At 43.6% G+C, this 26,111-nt stretch overlaps 1 protein-coding gene across 1 annotated transcript in view; it reads right to left on the reverse strand.

Annotated features, from left to right (window-relative positions):
- ARL15 (ARF like GTPase 15) overlaps window positions 1-21,586 on the reverse strand; it is a 416,529-nt gene extending 394,943 nt beyond the window's left edge. Inside the window, exon 1 of the mRNA XM_082650582.1 lies at window positions 21,472-21,586. Coding sequence (XP_082506708.1) covers window positions 21,472-21,519 — 48 coding nt within the window. The 5' untranslated portion in view covers window positions 21,520-21,586. The remainder of the gene's footprint in view (window positions 1-21,471) is intronic.
- Window positions 21,587-26,111: the final 4,525 nt, after the last annotated feature.

Below are 26,111 nucleotides of genomic sequence, written 5' to 3' on the forward strand. Positions count from 1 at the left end.
TGTCTCCCCGTCCTCCCCATGGAGGCCTGTTCTGTCTTTGTGTCCCTTTCATCCTACTAGGTCGGAGAGGCCTTGGTACCCACAGTGTACCCACAGCCTCTCACTGTTGGGTGCTGGGCAGGCAGAGAAGTCGTGCACAGAGAAAGGGGGCGCCCATCAGAGGCTGGTGCAAAGGGCCTCTGGTACCTGCTGCAGCCTGGTCCACCAGGTGACTTCACTGGCAGGACAGGGCACTGGGGGCATTCTTAAGGAGCAGTCTGCTGTGTCCCCCCACAAAGGGGACTTATTGGAGGCCCTGGGCTAGGAGCACAAAGGTGCTGCAGGGCACCGCGCCCGTCTTGGGCCACTCGCCATGAGCCATCAGGAGTCTCTGGCCTGGGATGGTTTTTCTACCTCCTTCCAGGTAGAATTAGAATTTTTTTGTAAGGCACTTTTTAAGTACCTCTCAGTACTGCAAAACTATAACTTGAAGCAGAATTTCTTATTTTAGATGCACTCAAAAACTCCATGGAGATAAATGGCAGTAATAAAATGTACTACTTATTGCCAGATATGTAAAAGAAATCTCCCCACTAGAAAGCTGTTGAATCTCTTGACCCCTCTGTGAAAATCTAACGAACATATGGTAAAGACCCCGCCTCTCCTGGGAAGGCACTGCCTCTGTTGCTGCCACATTTATAGAGGTGGAAACTGAAAGAGGAAGTGGAGAGAGTCCATGTGCACTTACGATTGCTAAGGATGCTAGGTGGCAGGGGCCTTCAGGACACACCTGATGCTGTGTCCTGTATGTTGTCCAAATGCCACCTTTGGGCAAGGAGTAGGCCCTCCTGCCCCTGCACCCCAGGCCCCCGGGGCACCCCATCAGCTCCCTCCCACCCTTCTCCTGGCTCACCTTCCCAACCAGGGGCTCCCTGCCACGAGTTTTCATGTAGAAACTGTATTCTCCGTGTTAGTGGTTTTTAGAGTCTCTTAGCGTTTTAGAAACATTTTCTGATGGTGGTTGTGCTTCATTTTAACTAAAAATGGAATGCTTTCGCAGGGAAATTTTTATGATCAAATAATCTTTGGCCCTTTTTCTGACTGACTAATTACTTGAAACCATAAAACAAATATTTAGGATCTCCTCTGGAAAACTCAAAAATTTAAGCAAGTCTTGATTTATTTGGGCCCCTGGGTTCTAGAAGGTGTACCTGGCCAGAAAGTTGCTTGTCTGAGAGCCAGAGAGGCTCACTGTGAATTTTACTTCTGTTGGTGCTTTTTTATCTGAGTGACCAAAAGTTTGGGGTAAGTCAGCATTTGATGCACGGTTGCTACTTCACTCGCATGCACTGGATGGATGACTGACATAGGAAGAGATCTTGTTCTATCTTGCCTGCCTGTCTTCCGTTTGCTAAATACTGTAACTTAGCAAATTATGGCAATTTGTTATCGTGTTAATTATAATAATTAAAGAGATTAATAAAATTACTGTTAAAAAAATAAGTATTTGTGGAGTGAGGAAAGTTAGATAGGAAGAGGAAAGAAGATACGGGGGAAGGGAAGGACAGTAGGGCTTTTCTTTTCCCAAAACTATTCTGACATATACGCTTCAAAAAATTATTTTAAAACCTAGCAGATCCTCTTCTTGCTGTAACTAGGTATTTGAACACAGGGATGTACAACTGAATTAAAATAGAGAACCTAAAGTTACTATGTTTCATTTCAAGCAGATCAACACTGATTGAAATGTTGTTTAGTAAACAAAAGTCCTTGCTAATTTTGAATACCCAGGAAAATGCTACCCACCCAATTTTTTTAAATTGAAAGTTCTTTATTTTGATTTAACATGAGACTTTTTAAATTGAAGTATAGTTGATGTACAATATTACATAAGTTACATGTGTACAGTATAGTGATTCATGATTTTTAAAGGTTATACTCCACTTGTAATTATTATAAAATATTGACTATATTTCCCATGTTGTATAATATATGCTTGTAGCTCATTTTATACATAATAGTTTGTACCTCTTAATCCCCTACTATCTTGCCCCTCCCCTCCTTCCCTCTCCCCACTGGTAACCACTAGTTTGCTGTTTATATCTGCAACCATACCCACTCTTAAAAGAATATTCATTTTCTGTTACTGCTGTTGTTTTAAAATCACTCACTGCAATAATATAAAGCAATTGGGATAAATGACCTTTGCCTCAGAGATGAACTCTTAAGCACTCTGGATTTGGGAAAAAGAGAATTGCTTTAAAACAGATGAGAGATTCAAACCATCAATGAGCTTGTTAAATCTTCTTGATTCTCATCCCCAGCATTTCTTCACAATTATGCATTTTTACGTTGGTTTATTCAAGACAACTTTTGTACAAAGAATTAAAATATGCATCACTTCTTACACAGCTCTTTATAATTTCAACTTTTTTAGCAACTTGTTTCATTATACTTGTGGCTCTCCTAGGTAACAAAGAATCCAATTTGAAGAGCTTTAAAATCAGGAGCTGAAGATCTCACTTCTTGACACGGGAATCAAAAGAGAAAATTTTTGAAATTTTGAAAGTCTGCTTTATGAAACTGTTCAAAGTGGATCTTAAACACATAATTATTTACAATAAAGTGCAGTAAGAAGTGAGTACTTAGAAGTCAAGAAATGGAAAATATCCACCTATGGGTATTTTCAAAGATGACCAATAAAGTTAGGCATTCCCCCCAAATAAAGTCATATTTGGGAGAAAAGTAAAACATCAGTAGCACAGGTATCTATTTCCCACACACTCAGGCTGCAAAAAAACTGCAGCCTGAATCCACAGAAATGATAGAGAACAGCTCCTCTTCAGGCTCATGAAGTACTGTAATCCTGCCCACAGCCCAAGGTCAGCTCACAGGGGCCCTGAAAAAGTTAGGAAACCCAAAGAAGTCCAGGAATGATCAAATAATCCTATCTCAATGACCCAGTCTTTAAAACATGCATCTCGAAAACCCAACGAATCATGGGGAAAATCATGTTACATTAAGAGAAATAGTACTGGTGAACAACATAGATGTACAATATTTCTATGTGAAATAAAACAGAGAGGAAAAGAATTTCAATCACCACAAGAGGTTTTCTACCTCTAACACAATGACTTGAAAAACAGAACCAGGCACATTCAGGGAACATTCAAAATGACGACATTATCCAATAAATCAGCTCACTGCTCTGTCGTCTACAACAGGGGTCTCCAACCCTGCGGCCACTGTTAAGAAGCGGACCGCACAGCAGAAGGTGAGCCGCGGGCGAGTAAGCAAAGCCTCATCTGACGCTCTCCATCACTCGCATTACCGCCTGAAGTAGCTGGCTGCAGTGATATACTAAAACAAGCCCCTCGGGCTTCCCTGGTGGCGCAGTGGTAGAAAGTCCGCCTGCCGATGCAGGGGACGCAGGTTCGTGCCCCGGTCTGGGAAGATCCCGCATGCCGCGGAGCGGCTGGGCTCGTGAGCCATGGCCGCTGAGCCTGCGCGTCCGGAGCCTGTGCTCTGCAATGGGAGAGGCCACAACAGTGAGAGGCCCACGTACCGCAAAAAAAACACACAAAAAACAAGCCCTTCCATCCAGTCTCCCCTGGTTTCCTGAAATTCCTTAGGCCATGATCTGAATGGATGTTTATCAGCATGCCTGTCAACCACACGACAAAACCTGTTAGAAATCAGGGGTCATTGAGCCAGTCGTCAGCATGCACTGCATACTGGCTCAGGTATCTACTCTGCAAGGAGCCAGTTATAGGTGCAGAACACGAATGCCAATATAAAGGCGTACAATGGTGCAGGCTTTCCAACTCGGATCTGAAAAGGGGGAAATCAAGGCCCGTTGCACGTAGTAGACGAGGAACATGGCCAGCAGGATGCAGTTGGGCCAATGGTTGAGGCGCTCGGCCGGCGGGAGGGCAGCTCCTGCCCCGCCTGACCCATCCGTGGAAAAACTGTCTTCCATGAAACCAGTCCCTGGTGCCAAAAAGGTTAAGGACCACTGGTCTACAACGTGCCGCCTCTCAGGAAACATTCGTAAGGGAAGAGGGATAAGAGAGCTGGCCAATCACATGCTAGGAAAAAAGTTCTCACAAGCAGAAACTTGACTCTCAAACTGATTCCAACAAAAGAGAAGTTGAAAGTTCCAAACGAGTGTAATTCTACAGTAGGACCTCAGAAAACTTGCCCACTTAGTTTAAAGTAAGTTGGCTCATTTGGTCAAACTTACGTAACAGCTGTAGGCAGAATTGGCCTGAAGAGATGCGGGCCACCCTCTGCCATGCCAGGACCTTTCACCCCTATAAATCAGAAAGAGCTGCCACTTAACCCATCAACAAGCAGCTGCAATATCGTTAACCTAGTTACTCCGTGCTATGTTTACTAGGTGGAGGCAGAAAGATTTTTGAAAAGCTGGTATTGGAAAAATGAAGAATCAGAGTGAGAACATTTTGGTGACAACAGTACCACAAATCCTTGTTTTATAAAGAGAGTTCCAATTCAATAATGGCAAACACTTTTATCTTGCTCATGGTACTAGTCTCTCTACTGAATGCTTTATATATTTTAACTCAACTCTGCGTGGTAGGTACTATTATGCCCATTTCGCATATGAGGAAACAGGCACAGAGGCTGCACAGCAGGTAACTGACAGAGCTAGAAGGCAAGTGCAGGGAGTCCGACTCCAAGGTCAGTGCCCTTAAACATTACTCTGTGCAGCCTCTCAGCCCAACCACTGACTTAGCAGCTATCTTGTGTACCTATGTCAGGCTCTGGGGACACAAAGAGGCCCACAACCCAGCCCTGCACTGTGAAACACTGTGCTTTGTCCGGTAACAGAGATAGGAACCAAGGCCTGAGGCAGGGCTGTAGCTGGCCCACTAGCACCTCTGTGCCAGTGCACAATGGGGACCTTGGCAAGCTGGGCAGGGGCTAGACTGCAGGTGTGCTTGCCCCCTTGGCCAGGCACCTCCGTGTGGTGTCCCGTGAGCTTAACTGTCTACGGCAGCCCCAGGAGCAGCCCTGGAAGGAGCCTCAATTCAGTTCTGGCAGTGGAAGACTTGCAAGAGAGAAGGCTTAAATTAGAGTAGGAGGGAGAAGGTGAACTCTCCAACCAAAACTTACTTCTACAACACGACGCTTTGTGGTCACTTTAACTAGACAGAAGCCAGGCTCACACACGTCTCTGCAGCTTTATTAACAGTGCATCCGGATTACTATGCAATTGTTCCGGACATGTCACATGCAGGTTAGCTCACAGGCTGCCCTGACAAAACAGCCCTAAGCAGGCGGCCTTCACAGAACCAACTCCTGGTCCCAACAAGCTGCCTGTTACTAGCTTTCAGTCCAGTGGAAAGGTCTGGGCCATCCTCGTCAGCTTCTGGACTCGGCAGCTTGAACTACCAGTTCTCTGCCCTGGGAGACTGGTGCCAGGGGCTTTGAGGGACCCAAACTCCAGGCATCCTCCAAGGAGATGCAGCCCGTGTGAGAGAGACAGATGTCCACAGTGCGTCTCTGGAGAGAGCCCCGTCCCCTCACTCACTGGGGACCAGGACTCCTTTGCAAGTACAACCACTCTTAGTGGAAAAGTAGGCTGAGGGTCTGAAGAATCAGGTACTTGAGCTGTGGGTTTACTTATCTGAACTAGGACTCCCTCCTTGCAACACAACCAACTTGGGCCTCCCTTCTCCCATCTCCTTGACCAGGGAGCTGCTAGATCAAATTATTCTGGGAAAACATCCGCCTGACTGCACCATCTTCCAGATCACGGTTACCCTTACCCCACGCTGCTCTGCGTCTCCTCTCCAGCAAGCCAGCCTCGCGCAAGTCCATTCCCTCCCCAGTCTCTCCACAGAGCCCTCTGCCCTGGGGTCGTGGTGGTACAGGTCGGGATGTGGTGTAGTTAGTACGCATTAATTATGCATATTGGTTAGGAGGGAGGGCTTTGAAGCAAGACTTCCTGGGTTCAAAGCCTGACTCTGCCACTTCCTAGCTGTATGTCCTTCAACAAGTTGCTTAATCTTTCCATGTCTCAGTTTTAACATCTGAAAAACAGAAATGATACCTACCTCATAGGGTCCTTAGAAAGTGCCTGCCAATATAAACGCTGTGAAGGGGTTTTCGTTGTCGTTGCTATGATGACAGTAAGAGGGGGTGGCAGAGAAAGAGGTACCAGGCACTGTTCTGAAATACATGTATTATTTTAGTTAATCCTCACAACAAACCCAAGAGGTAGTTAGTTACTCCTACTCACCCCACTTTACAGAGGAGGAAGGTGAGGCGTTGAGAAGTTAAGTAACTTTGCCAAAGCTAGAGTGGTAGAGCCAGGCAGGCAGTTCAGCCCAAAGCCTGCGGCACTCAACCGTGAAACAAGCTCCTCTACACCCACAGAACTTCGTTAAATGCCCCCCCCACCGTGCTCAGTCCCTCAAGGTCACCTTCGAGGATCTCCAGGGCACTCCTCCTCCCCCACTCCTTTCAAGATTCCGGGCAATGAGCTCTAACATCTAGCTCTGTGTGCCTCTCCTTGTCAAGGACATTGGCCGACCTTCCCTCTCTCACTGAGGATTTCTGAATCTGCCTCAGCCTTTTGCTCCAGCCCAAGTCCTGCCCTGGTCCTGCTGACTTCGCCAGCCACAAGGATGCTATATCCAGCACCTGCGCTGTATTTCCTCTTCCACGTCTTAAGCTCCCCATCCTTCCCGCGGCCACGCACCGCCACGCACTGGAGACTCCCCTCCGAGAGCCACTCTGCAATCTTAAATTCATACACCTTATTGTCCCCTACAATGAACTTTCTCTCCCTCCAGTTTTCTGAACAGTTACTCCAAATAACTCCAATACTCCCACCGTTCATCCGCCTCAGGACCACCCATCCTCGCATCCTCTACTTACTCCTCGCCCTTCCTTCCTTTCCACTAACTCAGAGCTCAAGACGGTCTATCACTTCGGCCATCCTCTTGCCAGTGTCCTAAATTCCTCTACCCCATTAACCACCCACTGACTCACCTTGGAAAAATCCCAACCTTTATCCATCTAACTGCCCACCTTCTTGAAACCAACACCCAAACAGCTACAAAGTCTGTGTCCCTGGTCATCATGGCCCTCATTCTTCACTGTAGCTACTTCAGCTCAAACCCCTCCGCCACCATATTTCAGTCACGCTCAGCAAGATGACCTCATGCTCCACTTCATCGGCATTTAATCATCTCAAGTTCGGTCCCCGTTAGAAAGGAAAGCCGCCACTCAATGTCCCCTCCCCCCTCCAGTTCCAGCCCTGGCCTTCTTCTCGCTCGTGGTGAAATTTTTAGACAGTCTCAACTGCAGCGGCATCATTTCCTCACTTTGCACCAGGTCTCTGAGAGCCTCTGGTCAAGGTCACCACTGACGCGAATCCAGCGAGCACCGTGCAGCCATTATCTTCCAGGATCTCTGGGCCACAGTTAACACAATTGGCCACTTCCTCCTCCTGGAAAGTCTCCCTTCTCGGCCCACGCAGCAGGACACTCTCCAGGTTTTCTCCCAACCTTGCAGCTCTCTTTCCCTCTTGAGATTCCTTTCCTGTGGCTGATCCCACAAGAACTGCGTGCCTACTATGTGCCGGCCCTGGCCGAGGCACTGGGCTTCCTCGGGTTCTCCCCTCCCCACTCAGCACAACCCTCCCTGGGCGACCTCAGACGTGGACGTGACCTTGGCTTCAGTTTCCATCTAAGTGGTTTAGGGTGGTCAGACGTTATCCAGACCTGGGTTCAGATTCTGGCTCCATCACATCACAGGCATGACACAATTTCTCTAAGCCTCAGTTTTCTAATCTCTAAAAGGATATTGAGTTGGCCAAAAAGTTCGTTCGGGTTTTTCTGTTCCATCATATGGAAAAACCCGAACAAACTTTTTGGCCACCCCAATAGTAATAAATCATGCATGAAAAATATGTAGCACTATGCCTCCCACCTGATGATTTAATAATACAGTGTATATATATAGGGCGAGTAACAATATTGTTTTTAACTAGTCATCCAAGGCTCACCTCTCAGCTCCCATCTACTTACACGAAATCTCAACTTGGACTTCCCACAAGCAGTGCAAACTCCAGACTCAAAGTCCTCATCTTCCCTCTCCATGTGCTATTCCTTCAAGTGTCACCTATCACAGTACATGACCCATTTAGCCTCCCTGATGCCTGTCGTGGTCCTAAAACATGCCCGTAAATCCTCTGGCTTCCTCCCACCAAGAGGTGGTGTCTGTCTCCTGCCCTTGGCCCGAAGCATGCCTTTGTGACTGCCTTGATAAACAAGTGCAGTACAAGTGATGCTGCATGACTGCTGAGGCCAGGTTAGAAAGACCAGCAGCTTCCATCAGTTTCTCTTGGTACATGCACTCTTTGAGCCTTCCAGCTGGATGTAAGCAACGCCGCTCCCCTGAGTCCTCATGCAGAAAGACTGCGCGAAGAGAGATGCCGCAGGAGTTCACACTTTTCCAGCCCCCAGATTTGCATGTTCCCAGCCCAGATGCCAGACCAGTGTATGAAGAAGCCTCGAGATGCCCCCAGCTGCCATCTGACGGTAACGTAATAAGGCATCCTGAGCAAGAACAATCTAGCTTATACTCAAAGAGACAAACAATAGCAAGATTTGGCAAAGATGTAGAGAAACTGGATCCCCATATACTGGCAGTGAGAATGTAAAATGATGTAGACACTTTGGAAAACAGGTTGGCAGTTCCTTAAAAAGTTAAGCCTAGAGTTACCATATGACCCAGCAATTCCACTCTAGGTATAACCCAAGAGAACTGAAAAGATATGTCCCCACAAAAACTTGCACATGAGCATTCATAGCAACATAATAGCCCAATAGTGGAAACAACCCAATGTCCATAAGTTGATAAATGGACCAGTAAAACGTGGTACACCCATACAACAGAATATTATTAGGCAATAGAAGAAAATGAAGTACTGATATATATTAAAACATAGATGAATCTTAAAACATTTATGCTAAATGAAAGAAGTCAGATGCAAAAAGCTACATATTATATGATTCTCTTTATATGAAATGTAAATAAATGTCAGGATAGGCAAATCCATAGAGAGACACAAAGTAGATTAGTGATCGCCAGGACCTAGGGAGTGACTGCTAGAGGGTATAGGAATTCTTTCTGGGGTGATAAAAACGTTCTGGAATTAGATGCGGTTGATGGTTGCACAACTTCATGAATATATTAAAAACCACTGAATTGTACAATTCAAAAGGGTGAGCTGTTATCTTGTAAATAACCTATAATGGAAAATAATCTAAAAAAAGAATAGATTTATATACATAACTGAATCACTTTGCTGTATACCTGAAACTAACATGATACTGCAAATCAACTATATTTCAATAAAATTTTTTTTAAAAGGGAAAAACAAGAACAGCCTAGCTGAACTCAATTTACCTCCAGATTCATGAGTAAAATACATGACCGTTATTAAGCCGCTGTTTTAAGGTACTCTGTTATTCAGGAACGGATAACCAGAATGATGCTCAAACCAGAAACCTGAAAATTATCCCTAAAATCCCCTTTGGTCTCATCTTCTACATCCAATGACAAAATCCTGGCAATTCGCAAAACGTTGCTTAAATCCACCTACTTTTCTGCATCCTTCCTGCCCCTACCTGGCTGTGAATACCATCATTTCATTCCTGAATCAGGACAGCATCTTCTTAACTGGTCTTCTTCCTCCAGTCTGGCTGCCCTTTCCAATCCTTCTCCACAGTGCAGCCAGATCTGACCATGTCACTCTAGGCAAACGTTAAAGGTTCCCATGATGTGACTGTAGAGGGACTCTGCAGCTCAAGTGTAGACACTGAGCCTGACTCTGCTCCAGCCACACTGAGCCCTTGGAGTTCCTTGAAGCGACGGAGTTACTCACCCCCAAGTCTCTGCACAAGCTGTTCCTTCACCCTGGCTCTGGCCCTGCCTGTCACTTGGCCAACTCTACTTAACTACAATGTTGCACATTAAAAATGGCTCCTCTGAAAAGCTCTCCTTGGCCCTCAAGTCTAAGTTTCCCTTTCATATACCACATTAGTAACCTTTATTTCCCTCTGAATAGAATATGCCACTCCAAAACATAACTGCTTACTTTTCATCTCTACAAGAGTATAAGTTCCTTGAGGGCAGGCCAATGTCTTATTCACTTGTATATCCCTAGTGCCCAGGACAGCACCAGAACCTAGAAGGCTTATAAAAAAAATTAGAGCTGTTTGAGTGAATGAATGATAATTCTGTAAAGGCAAATTTATGATCACTTAAAGAATTAGAAAGAATGGAAAACAGAAGAAAGTTATTCCAAAAGGGATACAAGATAACTGAGAAAAATTTTGAAATAAAAGAAACATTTAGGATTATCTAATTAATCCCACCTTTTTATAGATGAAGAAATTTAAGACAATAACATTGACTGGTTTGCCCAAACCTCACACTTAGTTGTTTCAAAGCCAGGAATACAACCAGGTCAACCAACCTCCATAGTACCTCTTCAGCGTTTCAGGATTTTCAAATGAATCACACAACTCAATAATGTAGGAATTTCAGACTATGGCCAAGTAATTTCTCCAAATTAAAAAAATCTGCCTTATAATCCTCTTGTACTATATTGTTCTCATGCCTGAACACACGGATGTAGCTCTGGGCAACTTTACATTCCTTTAGCGTACACACTCATCAGAATAAGTAAAGGAGTGACAATGTAAAGACTTGGTGAGGATACGGAATAACTGGAACTCTTACACTACTGGTACAAGTCTAATTGGTACAACCACTTTGGGAAAAGTTTGGTGGTATTTAGTGGATCTAAACATATGTATGCCCTGTGAACCTGAAATTCTACTTGACCCAACAGAAATGAGTGCTTATTTCCACCAAAACCATGCACAAGAATGTCTGTAGCAGCTTTATTCCAAATATCCCCAAACTGGAAACAACCTAAACGCCCATCAACAACAGAATGGATAGATTAGTAATAGTATATTCATACAATATTGCATTGCAGCTAAAAGGAACAAACTACTGATTCACTCAACATGGATGGATTACACAGGCATGCTGAAAGAAATCACACACAAAAGAATACAAAGCTGTGATTCCATTTATATTAAGTTCAAAATCAGGCAAAACCAATCTATGTCAATATTGCCTGGGAAGGAACACAGAGAGCCTTCTGGGGTATTAGAAAGGTTTTACATCTCCACCTGGGGTGGTTACAAGACACAGGTACATATAAATTCATCTAGCTGTACCTTTAAGGCTGTACACATTACTGTATGCAAATTACACTTCAATTAAAAAGAAGACAACAATTTGGTGAATAAAAAATTTGATTAGGGCTTCCCTGGTGGCGCAGTGGTTGAGAGTCCGCCTGCCGATGCAGGGGACACGGGTTCGTGCCCCAGTCCGGAAAGATCCCACATGCCGCGGAGCGGCTGGGCCCGTGAGCCATGGCCGCTGAGCCTGCGCGTCCGGAGCCTGTGCTCCACAACAGGAGAGGCCACAGCAGTGAGAGGCCCACGTACCGCAAAAAAAAAAAAAAAAATTTGATTAGAAAAGAATAAGTGCACATTAGCTTTATGTAATACCTTATTTTCATGAAGTACAGTATAAACATTCTCATTCAACCCTTACAGCCCTATGTTAAAGTTTTTTTGCAAATAAGATTCTCATTTACTAGTCATAATTACTATCTTTAAAAATACCTGAATCAGAGAAGAAAAGAGGAAATAAAAATTAAGTGATAGTAAAAATTAACTTTAACATTCTTTTTGGGACTAGAAGTCCTAATATGAGTAATTTGCAGAACAGACAAAAAAACATGTTTTATCCAAGGTCAAGGACAAATCTTTTGTGCCCAGCTCTTAAAATGTACAAGAAAGTATGTGCTCTGACGTAATGTTTAGTTACATTATTTCACAAAAATTGTACACTGCCATTTCTGGAGAGTATAAAAATCCCCACGGTGTCACTGAAGGGTAGGGGGGCTGAGGGAGGGCAGAATCCAAGACATACACAAGGAGAAAGAGACAGACTCGTTTTATCTATACTTGCCCCCCTTCTGTTAATGCCATTATATTGAGTCATATGGACTCCTACACCAATCGGTACAGAAATTATAACGCGATTATTTTTTAAACACACTTAATAATCAATAGTCATCACAGAGGCTCTGATGCTATCTGAATTTTTCAAATGAGGAAATTGTAGTTTGGATTAATTTGTCTTAGACCAGGTTCCCAGTATTTGGGGTTTTAGAAATAAGTACATTCTAAATATATACATACATACAAACCTGAGGATGGATAAGGATTGTCATCTTTTTATTCTAACAGGTAATAACATTTTGAGAGCAAGAGAGAGAGAGATACTATCGTTCACTATCATCAGAATAGACAGCATATTCTAATATCTACACAAAGTTGGAAAGATATAATCTCATATTTTTAAGACTATAAAATAAATGTACAATGACTTTGTAACACTCTGACTTTTCCTTTTTGCTATGGACCGACATTTGGAAAACAACTCGTATTACTCAGGTAATAGGTGGAATATCTAGGAATCAAATACAGGACTTCAAACTTTTTCTTCTCTATCACAAAATAAAACACATACATATTAAGATTACGGATGTGTTACCAACCCTCATAACAATTGAGGCAGCTGGGATTACTCAATTTCTCCTGACCCTCAGTTTCATCAACCATAAAACAAGAATACAAGTTCCTACACCTCTCAGAGGGTCGCTGAAAAGACCAAACAAATGGTGAATGTATATTAAGTACTTCCTGCCAAATCTAGGACAGAGTAAATTCTCAATCAATATTAATTATCATCATTATCACCGTCTTTACTATTACATAACTTTGACTTAACAAACAGCAGCTGATTATATCCAGGCACGGTTTATTAACTTATTTAATCCATAAGTCAAAGCTTTAAGATGCAGGTACCTTTTGACCCTGCATAAAATCTACTAGAACATGATCATAAAAATACTCCACAGGATTAGAAACACTGCATGTAATAATCTCCCTTTTTGAGATGCACCATGTACATTTGCATAGTAAAGGCTGTACAATAAAGAAACTTGAACTTTGTTTGACCCAGTTTCCAAACTTCCTTGGCATTGAAACCTCTTTTTGAAACCACAGAACAATACACTATCACAAAAAATCCAAGAGTTTATATTGAATGTCCACTGCAGCATTATTTATAACAAAACATTAACAAAATAAAACAAAAATTTAAACAAACATAAAATATTCAATTAAAAGGTGATGTAGTTAAGAGAATTATGGTTTACGGGTATAATGCAGAAAATTAATGTTGCAGAAGAGAAACTGAAACATAAGTGTAAAAAGCAAGTTATAAAACTATATCTTCATTATAATTCAGGATTGAAAAAATATTAATCGGATCTCTGTGGGTTGCTTCGATTACAGATATACATTTTTTCCATTGTGCTTGGCTGTGTTTTCCAAATTTCCTCACTAAGCTTTTACTTTAATAATAAATATATTACCAAAATAATCTCATTTCTTACACAGGCAAGAATATATATGTACATGTGTTAATATGATTACAAAATGACTGCTCTAAACTGTAAAACAAACTGAATCATAAAAGACAGATATTCACATAAAATTTTATTAAACAATTTATATGATTCATCGTGTGGTACTAAAAACAAGTAAACACACACACGCAAAATCATGCCTCAAAACCAACACCTATTCTTTTCTTTGAGCGTCTCACAAAATCCAAATAAGATCTCTACATATAAAACCAGAAATGGTAATATCCAAACTAGAACTATAAAACAAATATCTACAGACACATACAATAACATTTGTTAACCTTAAAAACTTTAGAGAAATTAAACAGGTTTCAAGAAGATAAGGATGGTCTGCTACAACTCCTTTAAAATTAACACACACAGAACAATATTATATATTGTCTATGCATACCTGCAAATATAATAAAAATGCAGAAACACACAATGAGAATGATACCCACTAGCTTTGGGATAGTTGTCACCACTGAGAAGGACAGAGGAAGAAAGCAGGGGAGAGCAGAAGGCTTTCGCCTTAAAGTTTCTTTCTTTTTTTTTTTTTAAAGAACACCAGAGTTTTGAAGTTAAAATGGCAAAATGCTAACAACTTCAATCAGGGAGGTAGGTACACAGAAATGTGTTTTCTTATTTTCTGTACTTTTTCTAAATACTTGCATTTATTAAAAATAAAACTTTGAAAGAACTGTATTTTGCTTTAGCTCCTGACTCCATGTGCAGATTGATTAGGAACAGGTGTAGGCGTTCTGCGCCTCAATCAGTGGTCCTGGGATGGCTCCAGGCTGTCATCTGCTTCCTCCAGAGAGGCCAGAGAAGCAGCTATCTTGTTGAAAAAAGAACCCCCAGGAATCCTTCTGGGGGAGACATGGCCCCAGTTGCTAGGATCTAAGTCCTCAACCCTGAGAGAGGCAATCCAGAAGTCAGAACAATTCCCAGCAACGCTAGGTACAAAGGAACCTGATAAATGAGATGGTCCTGCAAATCCAACTTTTAGTTCCTATTTAGTTACTCTTAAAATCATGTGCTTTTGGCTGTGAGTCAAAGAGCAGAATGCCAATGCTTATGCACGGGGTGAAGGAGACAGTGGGTAAACAAGCGAAAGCAGAATCAGTGGGCAAACTCTCTCACCTTAAGGTACAAACACATGTACTTCCCCAACTGAAGCGGGGCTGTCTGAGTTCCCAGGAGGGCTTCTCCCAGGTGACAGCAGCAATCAAGCTACCTCTCAATTTCCAGCCCTGTGCCCGAAACATGGCCCCACTCACTCATCCTCTCAACAACTATTAATTATTGCTAGGTTGGCAGTACTGAACCATGCTTACATGCATGGGCTTGGAATCCACCAAGCTAGGCTCGTAGCCTTGCCCTGACACTCCACTGGTTACGTGATCCCGGCCATTACTCCACCTCACAAAGCCTTAAGCTCCCTCTTTTCTAAGTCAGTATGTCTTGCGCCTAAGTCAGCAGTATCTGGTTAACAGGACTGTTGGGAGGATTAAATTGGGTGATGCAAGTGAAACACTTTGCACAGTACTTGGTACATAGTTCCTTATTTACCGGGCTCCAGACTCAATTCTGGTGATAAAAGGATGATCAAGATAGTCAGGGACCCTGCACTGATACATGTTACAGATTCAGCGATGAAAACGTTCGCAAAGCGCCCAAAATTAAGAGTTTCAAGATGGTAACCACAGAGCATTAAGCCAAGCATGGGGGCCCTTCTAAGCCACACGCCCACGAAGCCAGCCCTGCCGGAAGTAAATGTGCTCAAACACTTTGCTGATACTCAGACATGAGGGTCAACAAGAACTGGGCTTCTTAGATTCAACCACACCCCAGAAGCATTTAGGGAGATGCCTGGGTAGAGCACAGCATAACTGAGGGACTGCAGGCTCCAAAATAAAAGCCCATCATTAACTCAATTTGTGAGAAGTATCAGCATTTGTTAACTAAAATGCAGTTACCAGACATTCCCTAAACATCTTTTCTTCCTTCTAGTCTACCTCAAAAACAAACGCTTTGGAATTCATGTCATCAGGAGACTTTGCCCAGCTGAAATCCATAAGCAAAAGGCTACTTGGGGCCTAGTGTCTGCTGGGCACAGACCCACTTCCCATCAGCCCTTGGTTAAGGAGCAGAGCAGACTTCAAATAAACTGCCAAATAGATTCTGAGTCTCAGGGCTTCTGAGTCTTCAAGAGATGACTGGGGCTTGTGGCCCTGAAGGTGCCCTTGAAGTGACACTAGGGGGCAGAGTACCAGGGTGCCTGGAAACCCATTTGTGGTCACTTGATGAAACACTGGATGGTGAAGGCCACCTCAGTGCCCAGAGTCAGGACGTTACAGGGCGGGAGGCTCAGGACACAACACAGTTCTCTTTCTATCCGGCCTTCTTCTTAACAGTCATGTAGCAGAGCCAAGTCCTCGAGCGCGTGGGAACATCAGTCAGCCTGCTCCTGGCACCTGATTTCTTGACTCAAGAAGCAGCATGGTATTTACATGAAATACACTGTAAAAATTTCAACTGCATTCCAACAGCTTTAACACCAAGCTGGAAGGAATGCAGTGAAGAGGGAGGGCTCTGGGGCCACAATCCCAGCTTATAACTTGTTAGCTGTGTGAACTTGGTGAAATTACACAACCTCTCTGAGCCTTGGTTTAATGCATTACACGTGGAAAGCACTTACATTATCTGGCACCACAGCAAATGCTCAATAAATGTTAACTGATCTTACCCTCATAACTCCTATGCTTAATTCCCTCACCCCCCAGCATGCCTACAAGCACCTGGCTTAGGCGTCCTTCAGAATGCAAGCTCCCAGAGGGCAGGGGAATTGTTCTACAAGCCTGGAACAATAGAAGGTCGAGAACCAGAACTACTGTTTTATATCGCAGTTCCTGCTTCATCGTCTGGATATTTTTAAAACTTTTTTGATAAGAGAACTGTTTATTGTGCTCCCATTATTTTTATCTTATGATTTGTTAATAAAAGAACATCTACGGGGCTTCCATGGTGGCGCAGTGGTTGAGAGTCCGCCTGCCGATGCAGGGGACACGGGTTCGTGCCCCGGTTCGGGAAGATCCCACATCCCGCGGAACGGCTGGGCCCGTGAGCCATGGCCGCTGAGCCTGCGCGTCTGAAGCCTGTGCTCTGCAACGGGAGAGGCCATAGCAGTGAGAGGCCCACGTACCGCAAAAAAAAAAAAAAAAAAAAGAGGCTTATGTCATTATGTTACACATAGTCAGAACATACAAGTTATAATGATCACAGTCATTCATGGTCGAAAACAGCACACTTTTAAGACAACAGAACATCAGATGAAGTCACAACTGTGCCTTCACTCCTCATTTTGAATGGGCTCACTTACAACTTAGTAGAGCCTGAGAGCTCTGTGTACATCAAGAGTTTCTGTTCTTGGTTGGTTGATTCCTTGGTTTGTATCCTGAAAATGGGGATGGATTTGTGCTGATCCACCCACCTTCTCTCACCTGATCTTCCCCATTGACACAAATTTTTATAATGGCAGGTATAGCCTGTGACCAAGAAACTAGACCACATTCATCAACCTATACTAGGAAGAAAACTAGAACCCTGGCCTTATTATATCCCAAACCCAATACAGACACGCAATGATCATTATCTGACAATTAGCATCCAAGACTAATGAAGCACTTTTAGTTGTCACATTTTCAGGCCTAGCTTTGCATTTTAGTTCACAGTGAAACAAAGAAAAACACATGAGAGAGAAACCTACCAGCAACCCAAGCAGCAGAGAGAAACCTACCAGCCAGCCAAGGAGCACATCAGAGGCAGCCTCCTCCCCCTGTGTCTACCCAACTGTCCTGCCACAGGTTCCTGTAGAGCCACCTGCCTGCCAGCCCTACAGCCAAGGGGATCCCAGCTGGGGGCTCATCGGCTCTGACTTTCAGGGTCATGCACAAAGCAGGGGTCCCATAAATATTTGTTAAATGGATTAAAGAAAATATCCGAAGGTGGCTTTTATTTTTATAGGTATTAAACAATCCTCAAGAGAGTCTTGTGACTTCCTGCTTGCTGATGACACTCTAAATCTTTCCATATCCTGAGACTAATTTAAAAGGTAGTCCAGGGACTTCCCTGGCGGTCCAGTGGTTAAGACGTCACCTTCCAAAGCAGGGGGTACGGGTTCGATCCCTGGGAGGGGAGCTAAGATCCCACGTGCCTTGGGGCCAAAAAACCAAAACATAAAACGGAAGCGATATTGTAACAAATTCAATAAAGACTTTAAAAATGGTCCACATCAAAAAAAAAAACCTTAAACAAAATAAAATAAAAATTAAAAGGTAGCCCATTATTTACCACTGATCGGTAACAGTCATTCCACAGGAGGTGTAAGAATAATATCAGAGACTTAACCACATTATATTGACATTCTACATCTGAAAAGCAACGTGCTGTGTATAAATCACTTTCCTTCCATTGTCTCATGTAATCATCAACGGCACTACACAAAGCATGAGAAATTTTATTGCTGTTATTTTGATGGCAGAAGGGGGGGAAAGGTAAAATCCAGGCCAATGAACATGAATCGGTACACAAAGAATATTAAACCGAAAGGAATCCAGAAGTTGATCTTATCCAACTTTCCAGGAAAACATGGTAGACACGTTTTTCATTATAACGTGACTATTTTCTCCTACCATATTCAAAAAGCTCCACACGTTGTCTTACTAATTCTACCTGTAAGAAGAGAGACAGAAAGAAAGATGCTGGTACTGCCCTTTGAACAGCAGCAGAATCTTTACCTACAGACCTGACAGGTGTGCACATGGCCTTTAAAGCCCATCCTGAAATTGGGAAAAAGGTATGTGGCCTGCCAAGCAGATTCCCTCGTCAACCGGAAAACCAAGATTTTTTATATTAAATGGCCACCCAGCCTAAACAAATAATATCTTGATAATCTTAAAGTTAAGAGTAAAAGATACATTTTGCATTCCCCAGAGCAAAACACCTAATCCAAACAGATTTTATCTTGTCTTACTTTAGAAGCTGGACAGAAAAGAAGAATTGTCCCTTCGGTCTCATATTCATTCAACTCAACAAATAAAGATTGGACACAGGGCGATACATATAATTATTTAGGATAAGCAAGTTACCATTATTTCCCTAAACTGAAATCAATGAAAACCCTATCCACCTTATTTGTCCCCTCTAATTGAGAGCACTTCTTTTAAGTTAAAAAATCAACAGCAGCCTCTAAGATCAGAGAGCTTCATCAATTGTTTTAATAACCGCAATCTTAAAGAAAGCTGTTAAAAACAGCACATCTACGTTTCTCTCATTTCTCTTCCTCTCCTCCAAATGAAAAAGGTTAAATGATGACATCCAGCCTAAAGAACAATGCATACACACACACAGCTCCCTCTTCCAGCTTCCAACAGCACAATAAGAAAGTCAAACACCGATTAAAAAGAAAAAAAAGAAAAGATGGCACACAAATTATTCCTGTCAAGTGATACACAGGGTACTTACTCTAGTCCACAAGCTCAACAAAAGCTGAAGAGTTAAACTCTCGGAATGAAAGGAGCATATTTTCTCTGGAAAGTAGGTAAAAGGACTTGGGAACTGATTTTTAAAATAAGATCCCAGACAGAGTCAATGAAATTGATTTTCATTTTTTAGAAACTGGTTTTTAATAAACACCATATAAACATTATGTACGAGCAAATGAATCCGTCTGAAAGGCAAGAAGAAAGGAATGGTGTGTGGAACATCATTTTCTCTGAGAGCTGATAAGCAAAACGTAAACACAGAAGACCACCTGAGGAGGGTTTCTTCTTTTAAACTTAATGTTTAAGGATTTCCTTAAGTCTTTTCACAGCGGATATTTGGCACACTCATAAGAACAGACTTATTTCCTTTAAGAGTTTTTTCCTCACCGCCAGTGATGAGCCAAGTGATTTTTATGGGGCTGTTTCACTGCACTTGTGGATTTTTTAAAAAGCATAGATAAAGTGACAAAATAATGATTTTTCAAAAACAGGGTGTATGGGGGCATGGCAGGTACAACAAAAAGGCCGTGTCGAACTTGGGGCCCATTGATTCTGACACAAAACTGTTAGGAAACTGACAAAGAAATAATCTGCTTTTAAGGTAATCTAGAGCCCCACAAACATTCCTCCACCCACCCTTAGACTCTCCATCAGTAAATTAACCTGAGTAATTAAACAGTCTTCCAATTTTTTTCCCCATGCAATTTGCAAATTTAAAACTCACCCAGTAAATAAAATAATAAAATACCAGAACAACTTGAGTTCCTTTTTAGAAACTACTTAAGAATCCAAAATTAGCTTTCAATAATATAGGTAAGGGCAGCCCCTTCCAATTAGGTAATTATCCTCAACTTTGGCTTTAATTCAGGCAGACTGCAAGACAAAGCCATGGTACTGTACTTGATAAGACAAGCTACAAAATAATCAGTTATTTAATTCAGAAAATAATCTTTAAGAAACATCCAACAACTCTCTTAACCTACATGGCACTTTGTATTTTAAAGAACCTCCTAATCAGATAACCCCCTTCACAGGCTCCCGTTATGGGCAGATAATGTCCCTTTATCACAAAGACAGAGGAAGTTACTGACATCAACAAATGAACCAAACAGAATTTGAACTCAGAATTTTTGACTCCCCTCGATTCACAAGGTCATGCATTAACTGCAGTAACCACCCCTCCCCACAAGACCACCAAACCAGGAACCTTCAGGGGAAATAAGCCCAAATACAAAATAACATTACAAAACCAGTCCTCGTCCAGCGTTTCTTGACTAGGAAAGCATTCACAGTCTTTCTTAGTACAGAATTAAGTGTAATTCCTAGAAGGCACTGGCAAATCTCTGCCAAGCCAATCTGCAGAGAGAAACCAACTGCCTGTGTTCAACAAAATGAAGGGACGGTCAATGTTTTTTAACCATCTACTTCAACTCTGCATTGCAATAGCGGTTCCAGCTAACAAGGTAAACCTGGTCATTGTTTAGATCGAACACAGCCAGGGTCAATGAGGATCCCCGTGAACACAAACATGCAGCTGTGGGGAAATAATTTCTGGAACAATACATGGTTCTTGCATAATTACACACACACACACAAAACAAGTGCTTTTTAAAGTAATGTTCAGTCCCAGCATTGTGCTGACACTTTTCCCACCTAAACTTCTCAGCATAAGCCTGGCCTAAAAAAGCACAGATGGGATCCAATTCGTGCACAGGGTAAAAGCGGCGTGCATCCAAGGCAGGAACGGTGAGGCAATGCCTGCCCCTACCCAGTCCCTTCTACCCAGGCTGCGATGTAGATTAGTCCCGTCTACTTTATGGTAATGTGCTTTTAAAACCTCGCGGCGACCGAGGTCATAGCTTTAGAGATCTAATAACAACCAAATGACCGGACCTGCCGGGCACTTAGTAAGCCATTCTGGTTATGGCTCTTTAATAGTACCTGGAGTTCTGCTAAAGGGAGAGGGGGAAACTCCTGCTTCCCGGGAAAGAAAAGTCCTCTGCGGGAGCGCAGAAGGAAGCAAGGAACCCGAGCGCGGGCGGGGGACGCCCAGCCGCCGCGGCCCCATCTCTCCGGGAGCGCCCGCGCGCCCCTCGCCCCACAGCACATCTGACCCGGGCCGCACCTTTACCTGTCAGCTCCACCACCCCCTCGGAGCTGCGGCCCCGCCGTCTCAGCTGCCGCCCCTCCGAGTCCCGGCACAGCTCTAGAGCTTGCTGCGGGAGAAAGAACCCCAAAGGCATCCCATCCCAAAGAAAGAAAGCAAAAAGGCTCTTCCTCCAGGCGGAGGGACATCGGGCACGTCGGGGTCCGAGAGGCGACACGCCACCCCTGCCCCGCACCTACCAGATAATCCATGTACAGAAACGCCTCAGTTATCCGGAGATCAGACATCCGGCAGCCTAGAGCATCCGGAACGGCTCCGAACCCGGAAAAAAAAAAGCAGCGTCTCCGGCTGCGAGCGAACAGCCCCTGAAAAAGCCAGCAACAACGAAAATAGCCGAGAGCAGCCGAGGAGCCGAAGATTACACAAGGGGCGCGGCGATTGGCCGGATGGGCGGGCAGAAGGAAAAGAGAGCGCTCATTGGCTGTAGCGCCTATAAAAGGCAGGCCGCTGCTGGTGGTTGGGGAGAAACGCGGGAGCTGCTGGGCTGCTGATTCCTGTTAGGAGGGCTGAGGGGGCGGGGGTTAGGGCGGCGCGGGCGGAAGAGCGCGAGGGGAAAAGCGGAAAATCAGCTGGTGCTGTTGCCGCCCGATTTCTGTGTGCCTCCGTGGTCTCCAAGTTGGGTAAATCGGAACCGAGCTGTGCACCAGTGCGAGAGCGCCTTAGTGTTTCCTCCCATCACCCAGTAGGAAGCTCGCACTGAAACGTGGGGGGCGTAGTAGCCACAGATACTTGATGCCGTTCTCCGGAGCGATTTCCTGAAGGCCCTGTGGCCTCGAGACTGCAGGGCAGGGATGGTTGGAATGTGTAAGAGGGTACTCTGAATAAGCAAGCATGTGACTCGGGGGTGGCCCCTCCCCTCCTTCAGGATGTGAAGCAAAGGCGGACAGCTCCAGCCTGATGTCCCTGGGGGTATACAGAAGCCAGGCGCGGTCAGAGGTAACCCAGGAGAGTCCCTTTCAACAAGACGCTAGATTGCCCCAGAAGAAGCCACTCTCCACCGATGTGAAAGGGAAAAAAAAGTTGAGGGACCCTGCATAAGTCGGTTGTAGACTTGAGACTCTCAGGAAGCATCAACTGGTCAGTTCTTTGTGTGCTTTGTGTCCTACACTGTGCACAAATCTATTGCCCCTGAAGAAAATGAGCCACACAATAAGCGATCTGAAAAGACCCGAGTAATACTGTTTGTGACCCGATGTCATCATAAAAATTAAAGGTATCTATAAGCAGGTGCACTTGAGATGTGTACTTCCTGGTAAATAATGTGGAAATTAGCATTGGGGTTTCAATATTGCATTTGGCTGAGAGCAAAAAAGCCTGGATCAGACAAGAATCAGGATAAGATCACCCAAGCCTCTAGTTTTTGAAGATTTAGGCTATGAACAACTAGCAATGCCAGACACACCTGTCTTATCAGGCTCAGGTGACTGAAGTGTGCTTGCCCACCCCTCAGCGTTTGAGGAGGATGAGGGATTGCTCTCACCGGTGTTAATAATTAAGGCTTCCATACAATAACCTTTCAAGAGTCAAACTTCATCAACTATCTTTCTGAAGAGGCTGCCTGCCTGTATAAATGTTGTTTTAGGGGTTGAATTTTTATTTTCCCCCAATTTAGCACCTTCCTCTTTTGTATCTTCAGGAACAAATTTCCATAAAATAAGCCTACCTGGGGCTGCCAAAACAGTTCTGTGAGACAACAATGGAATTCACCCTAGATTTGCAGATAACCCAGAAGGAAGGGTAGCCCTTTAGAGGGGGCTCCAGATTGGTGAGCCACATGATTTGGGGGAACTCATCTCTCTGAACCTGTTACCTCAGCAGCAAAATGAGAATAATTATAGCCAGGAAGTCTTTTGAAGGAATTAAAAGCCTATAAGTATACACACACTTAGTAGAGAGCTTGATTTTGTTAATCAATTTACAGACAAGTGTGTGTGTAAATAAATTATACTTCTGAAGAAATTACAGTGAGTTTTTACCTATGCAGGAGCTAACTAGACTCAATAGCATCAAGCCATTAGATCCTACTTTAATTGGTATTGACATGATGTTTTGTTTAGGTTAGAACACACGTAGGTTTGGAAGAGATTTTTGACCTGGATTCTGGAGGTGATGATCTACCACAAACCTACAGCACAATTGGTTGAAACTAATTGCGGAAGTTAAAGGCCTCTCAAAGCTGCTAGCAAAAGTAATTCAAATAGACAAGGAAGTGTTTGATTTTTTTCCTTTCTCTCTATGAATTAGCATATCACAAATAAGATAAAGGGTTTGAGTTAGCAAAGAGACACCTTTTGGTCCACTGTCTTACTGATAAGTGATGTCTTGACTACTGTCAAGTGAGGCTCTTGAAAGGCCTGTGAGTTTCTATGCAAGGGAAGATGACCATTCAGGAGCAGTTGGCTTCTGCCTTTCTTTAAAAGCTAAACTTAGGGCTTCCCTGGTGGTGCAGTGGTTGAGAGTCCGCCTGCCGATGCAGGGGACACGGGTTCATGCCCCCGTCTGGGAAGATCCCACATGCAGCGGAGCGGCTGGGCCCGTGAGCCATGGCCGCTGAGCCTGCGTGTCCGGAGCCTGTGCTACGCAACGGGAGAGGCCGCAACAGTGAGAGGCCTGCGTACCGCAAAAAAAAAAAAAAAAAAAAAAAGCTAACCTTAGTAAAGAAAAAGAATCCTCAACAGAAGGTCATCAGGATAAACATAGTTCATGCTACCTCTAAGAATGAGTAAGCAGGGAAATGAACTTTTCAAGGAAAAGTTCCAAAGGCTACACCGTAGTTCTCACCCTGTTCCACACCATTTGCATATTCATTCTAACTGGCACCAAGGAAAACTTTGTGTTCAGTGTGATGTATTAAAAGAATCTTGTCTTTTGGAAAAGGATCCTTGAAAAAACCCGAAGCTTCAGAACTCCATGTGGAGCACATTTTCTCAATTGTTGTTAATCTTCTGGGGAGTTAATGTGTGCACCCTTGTGCAGAAGAAAGAGGCTAATTTATGTTGGTATGAACAGATAATACACTGCCTACTACATGAAGCTGTGGTCTTATGTGATAGTTGGTAGCAGTAATCACCCCAATGCATGCTTTGAAAAAAAGTTTGGAGAGGTTAGAATGAATTCACTCAACCTACCCCACTGTGTGCCAAGTAACAGGCTGCAGTGTTGAATAAGGATCTCCTTAAGGTAGTACTGCCTTTGCTCTCAGTAGAAAGGACCCTCTTCCAGATGCCTAAAAAAACATGTATAAACTCACGAGGTAGTTACATTACTACACAGGTTCTGAAGAAAGAGGCCATCACTGCTGCTTGTCAAGCACAAGGAGCAATTCTTTTGACAGTCTGTACTCCACAATTCCATAAATATGGCTAGCTAGCCACAGTTCAAGGAAATTTTTGTGAAAGTGTTACTTGTAGGAAACAAAAACAAATGCATTTTTGCAACTTGGTCTCCCAAATTCTACCATCCAGAATGACCAATATATCAGTGGCTATTCCCATCTACTTTTTTTTGTTCATTTCTATGATATATAATAACTTACAGAAGAATACTGTCTTTACTAGTTTTATCAGGCACACTCACTTCATATATTAAATTCACCATATCATGAAACTCTATACATGTTTAATGGCTATATAAGACTATTGTATAAATGTACTATGTTGACAAATCCTCTTAGATATTACTGCTATAAACATTGCAGGGAATGTTTGCTTATAAACTCACTCACATCTCTATATCCTAGACGTAATTTCTTGCAGTGGAATGACTGGTACAGAGAGTATATGAGCATTTTTAATACTCATTTTTGTACTACCTTCTGGTCTTCTTTCCCCTACCCCAACTCCAAAGTAGGGAGTACTTATCTTGCTTCATTGTTGCCTTGATTGATTGGGTATATTATTCCTTAATAGCTGAGAGGTGGTATCTTCTATACGAATAACTCTTAAGCCATGGACACTCCTTTTTCAGAAAAAATAAAGGTGTCCAGACACTGAATTCTCCAGTGGTCACTGGACACACTGAACATTTACTGCCTCCAGTAACTCCTGTGACTTTAAAATTCTCTAAGCCCTTTCCCCCTCAAGTGGTGGCCTTGACCCCCCATCTCTAAGTTAGCCTACTCCCCTTTCTCTGCTTCCTAAACCTTCCTAGTACCACTGTGTCCTGAAAGATGAACCTCAGAGTGGGATGACTCCACATGAAGCTGTTAACAGAACTTGGTTCATGAACGGAAGACATCAGAATGAGGTTGGAAGAGCACGGACTTATTCTAAAAAGATAACTCACCTCTTCCAAAAAGTATTTGCTGGGCCTTGGAGTATTAAAACAAGATCAGGCATTTAAAATGAAGAATCAGAGGGGACCTTCACGATGGCAGAGGAGTAAGATGTGGAGATCACCTTCCTCCCCACAAATACATCAAAGATACATCTACGGGCTTCCCTGGTGGCACAGTGGTTGAGAGTCCGCCTGCCGATGCAGGGGATGCGGGTTCGTGCCCCGGTCCGGGAGGATCCCACATGCCGCGGAGCGGCTGGGCCCGTGAGCCATGGCCGCTGGGCCTGCGCGTCCGGAGCCTGTGCTCCGCAGCGGGAGAGGCCACAACAGTGAGAGGCCCGCGAAACGCAAAAAAAAAAAAAAAAAAAAAAAAAAAGATACATCTACATGTGGAGCAACTCCTACAGAGCACCTACTGAACACTGGCAGAAGACCTCAGACTCCCCAAGAGGCAAGAAACTTGCGTACCTGGGTAGGGCAAATGAAAAAAGAAAAAACAGAGACAAAAGAATAGGGGTGGGGCCTGCACCTGTGGAAGGGAGCC

The sequence above is a fragment of the Grampus griseus genome, assembly GCF_964374135.1.
Source record: "Grampus griseus genome assembly, chromosome: 3".
NCBI lineage: Eukaryota > Metazoa > Chordata > Mammalia > Artiodactyla > Delphinidae > Grampus > Grampus griseus.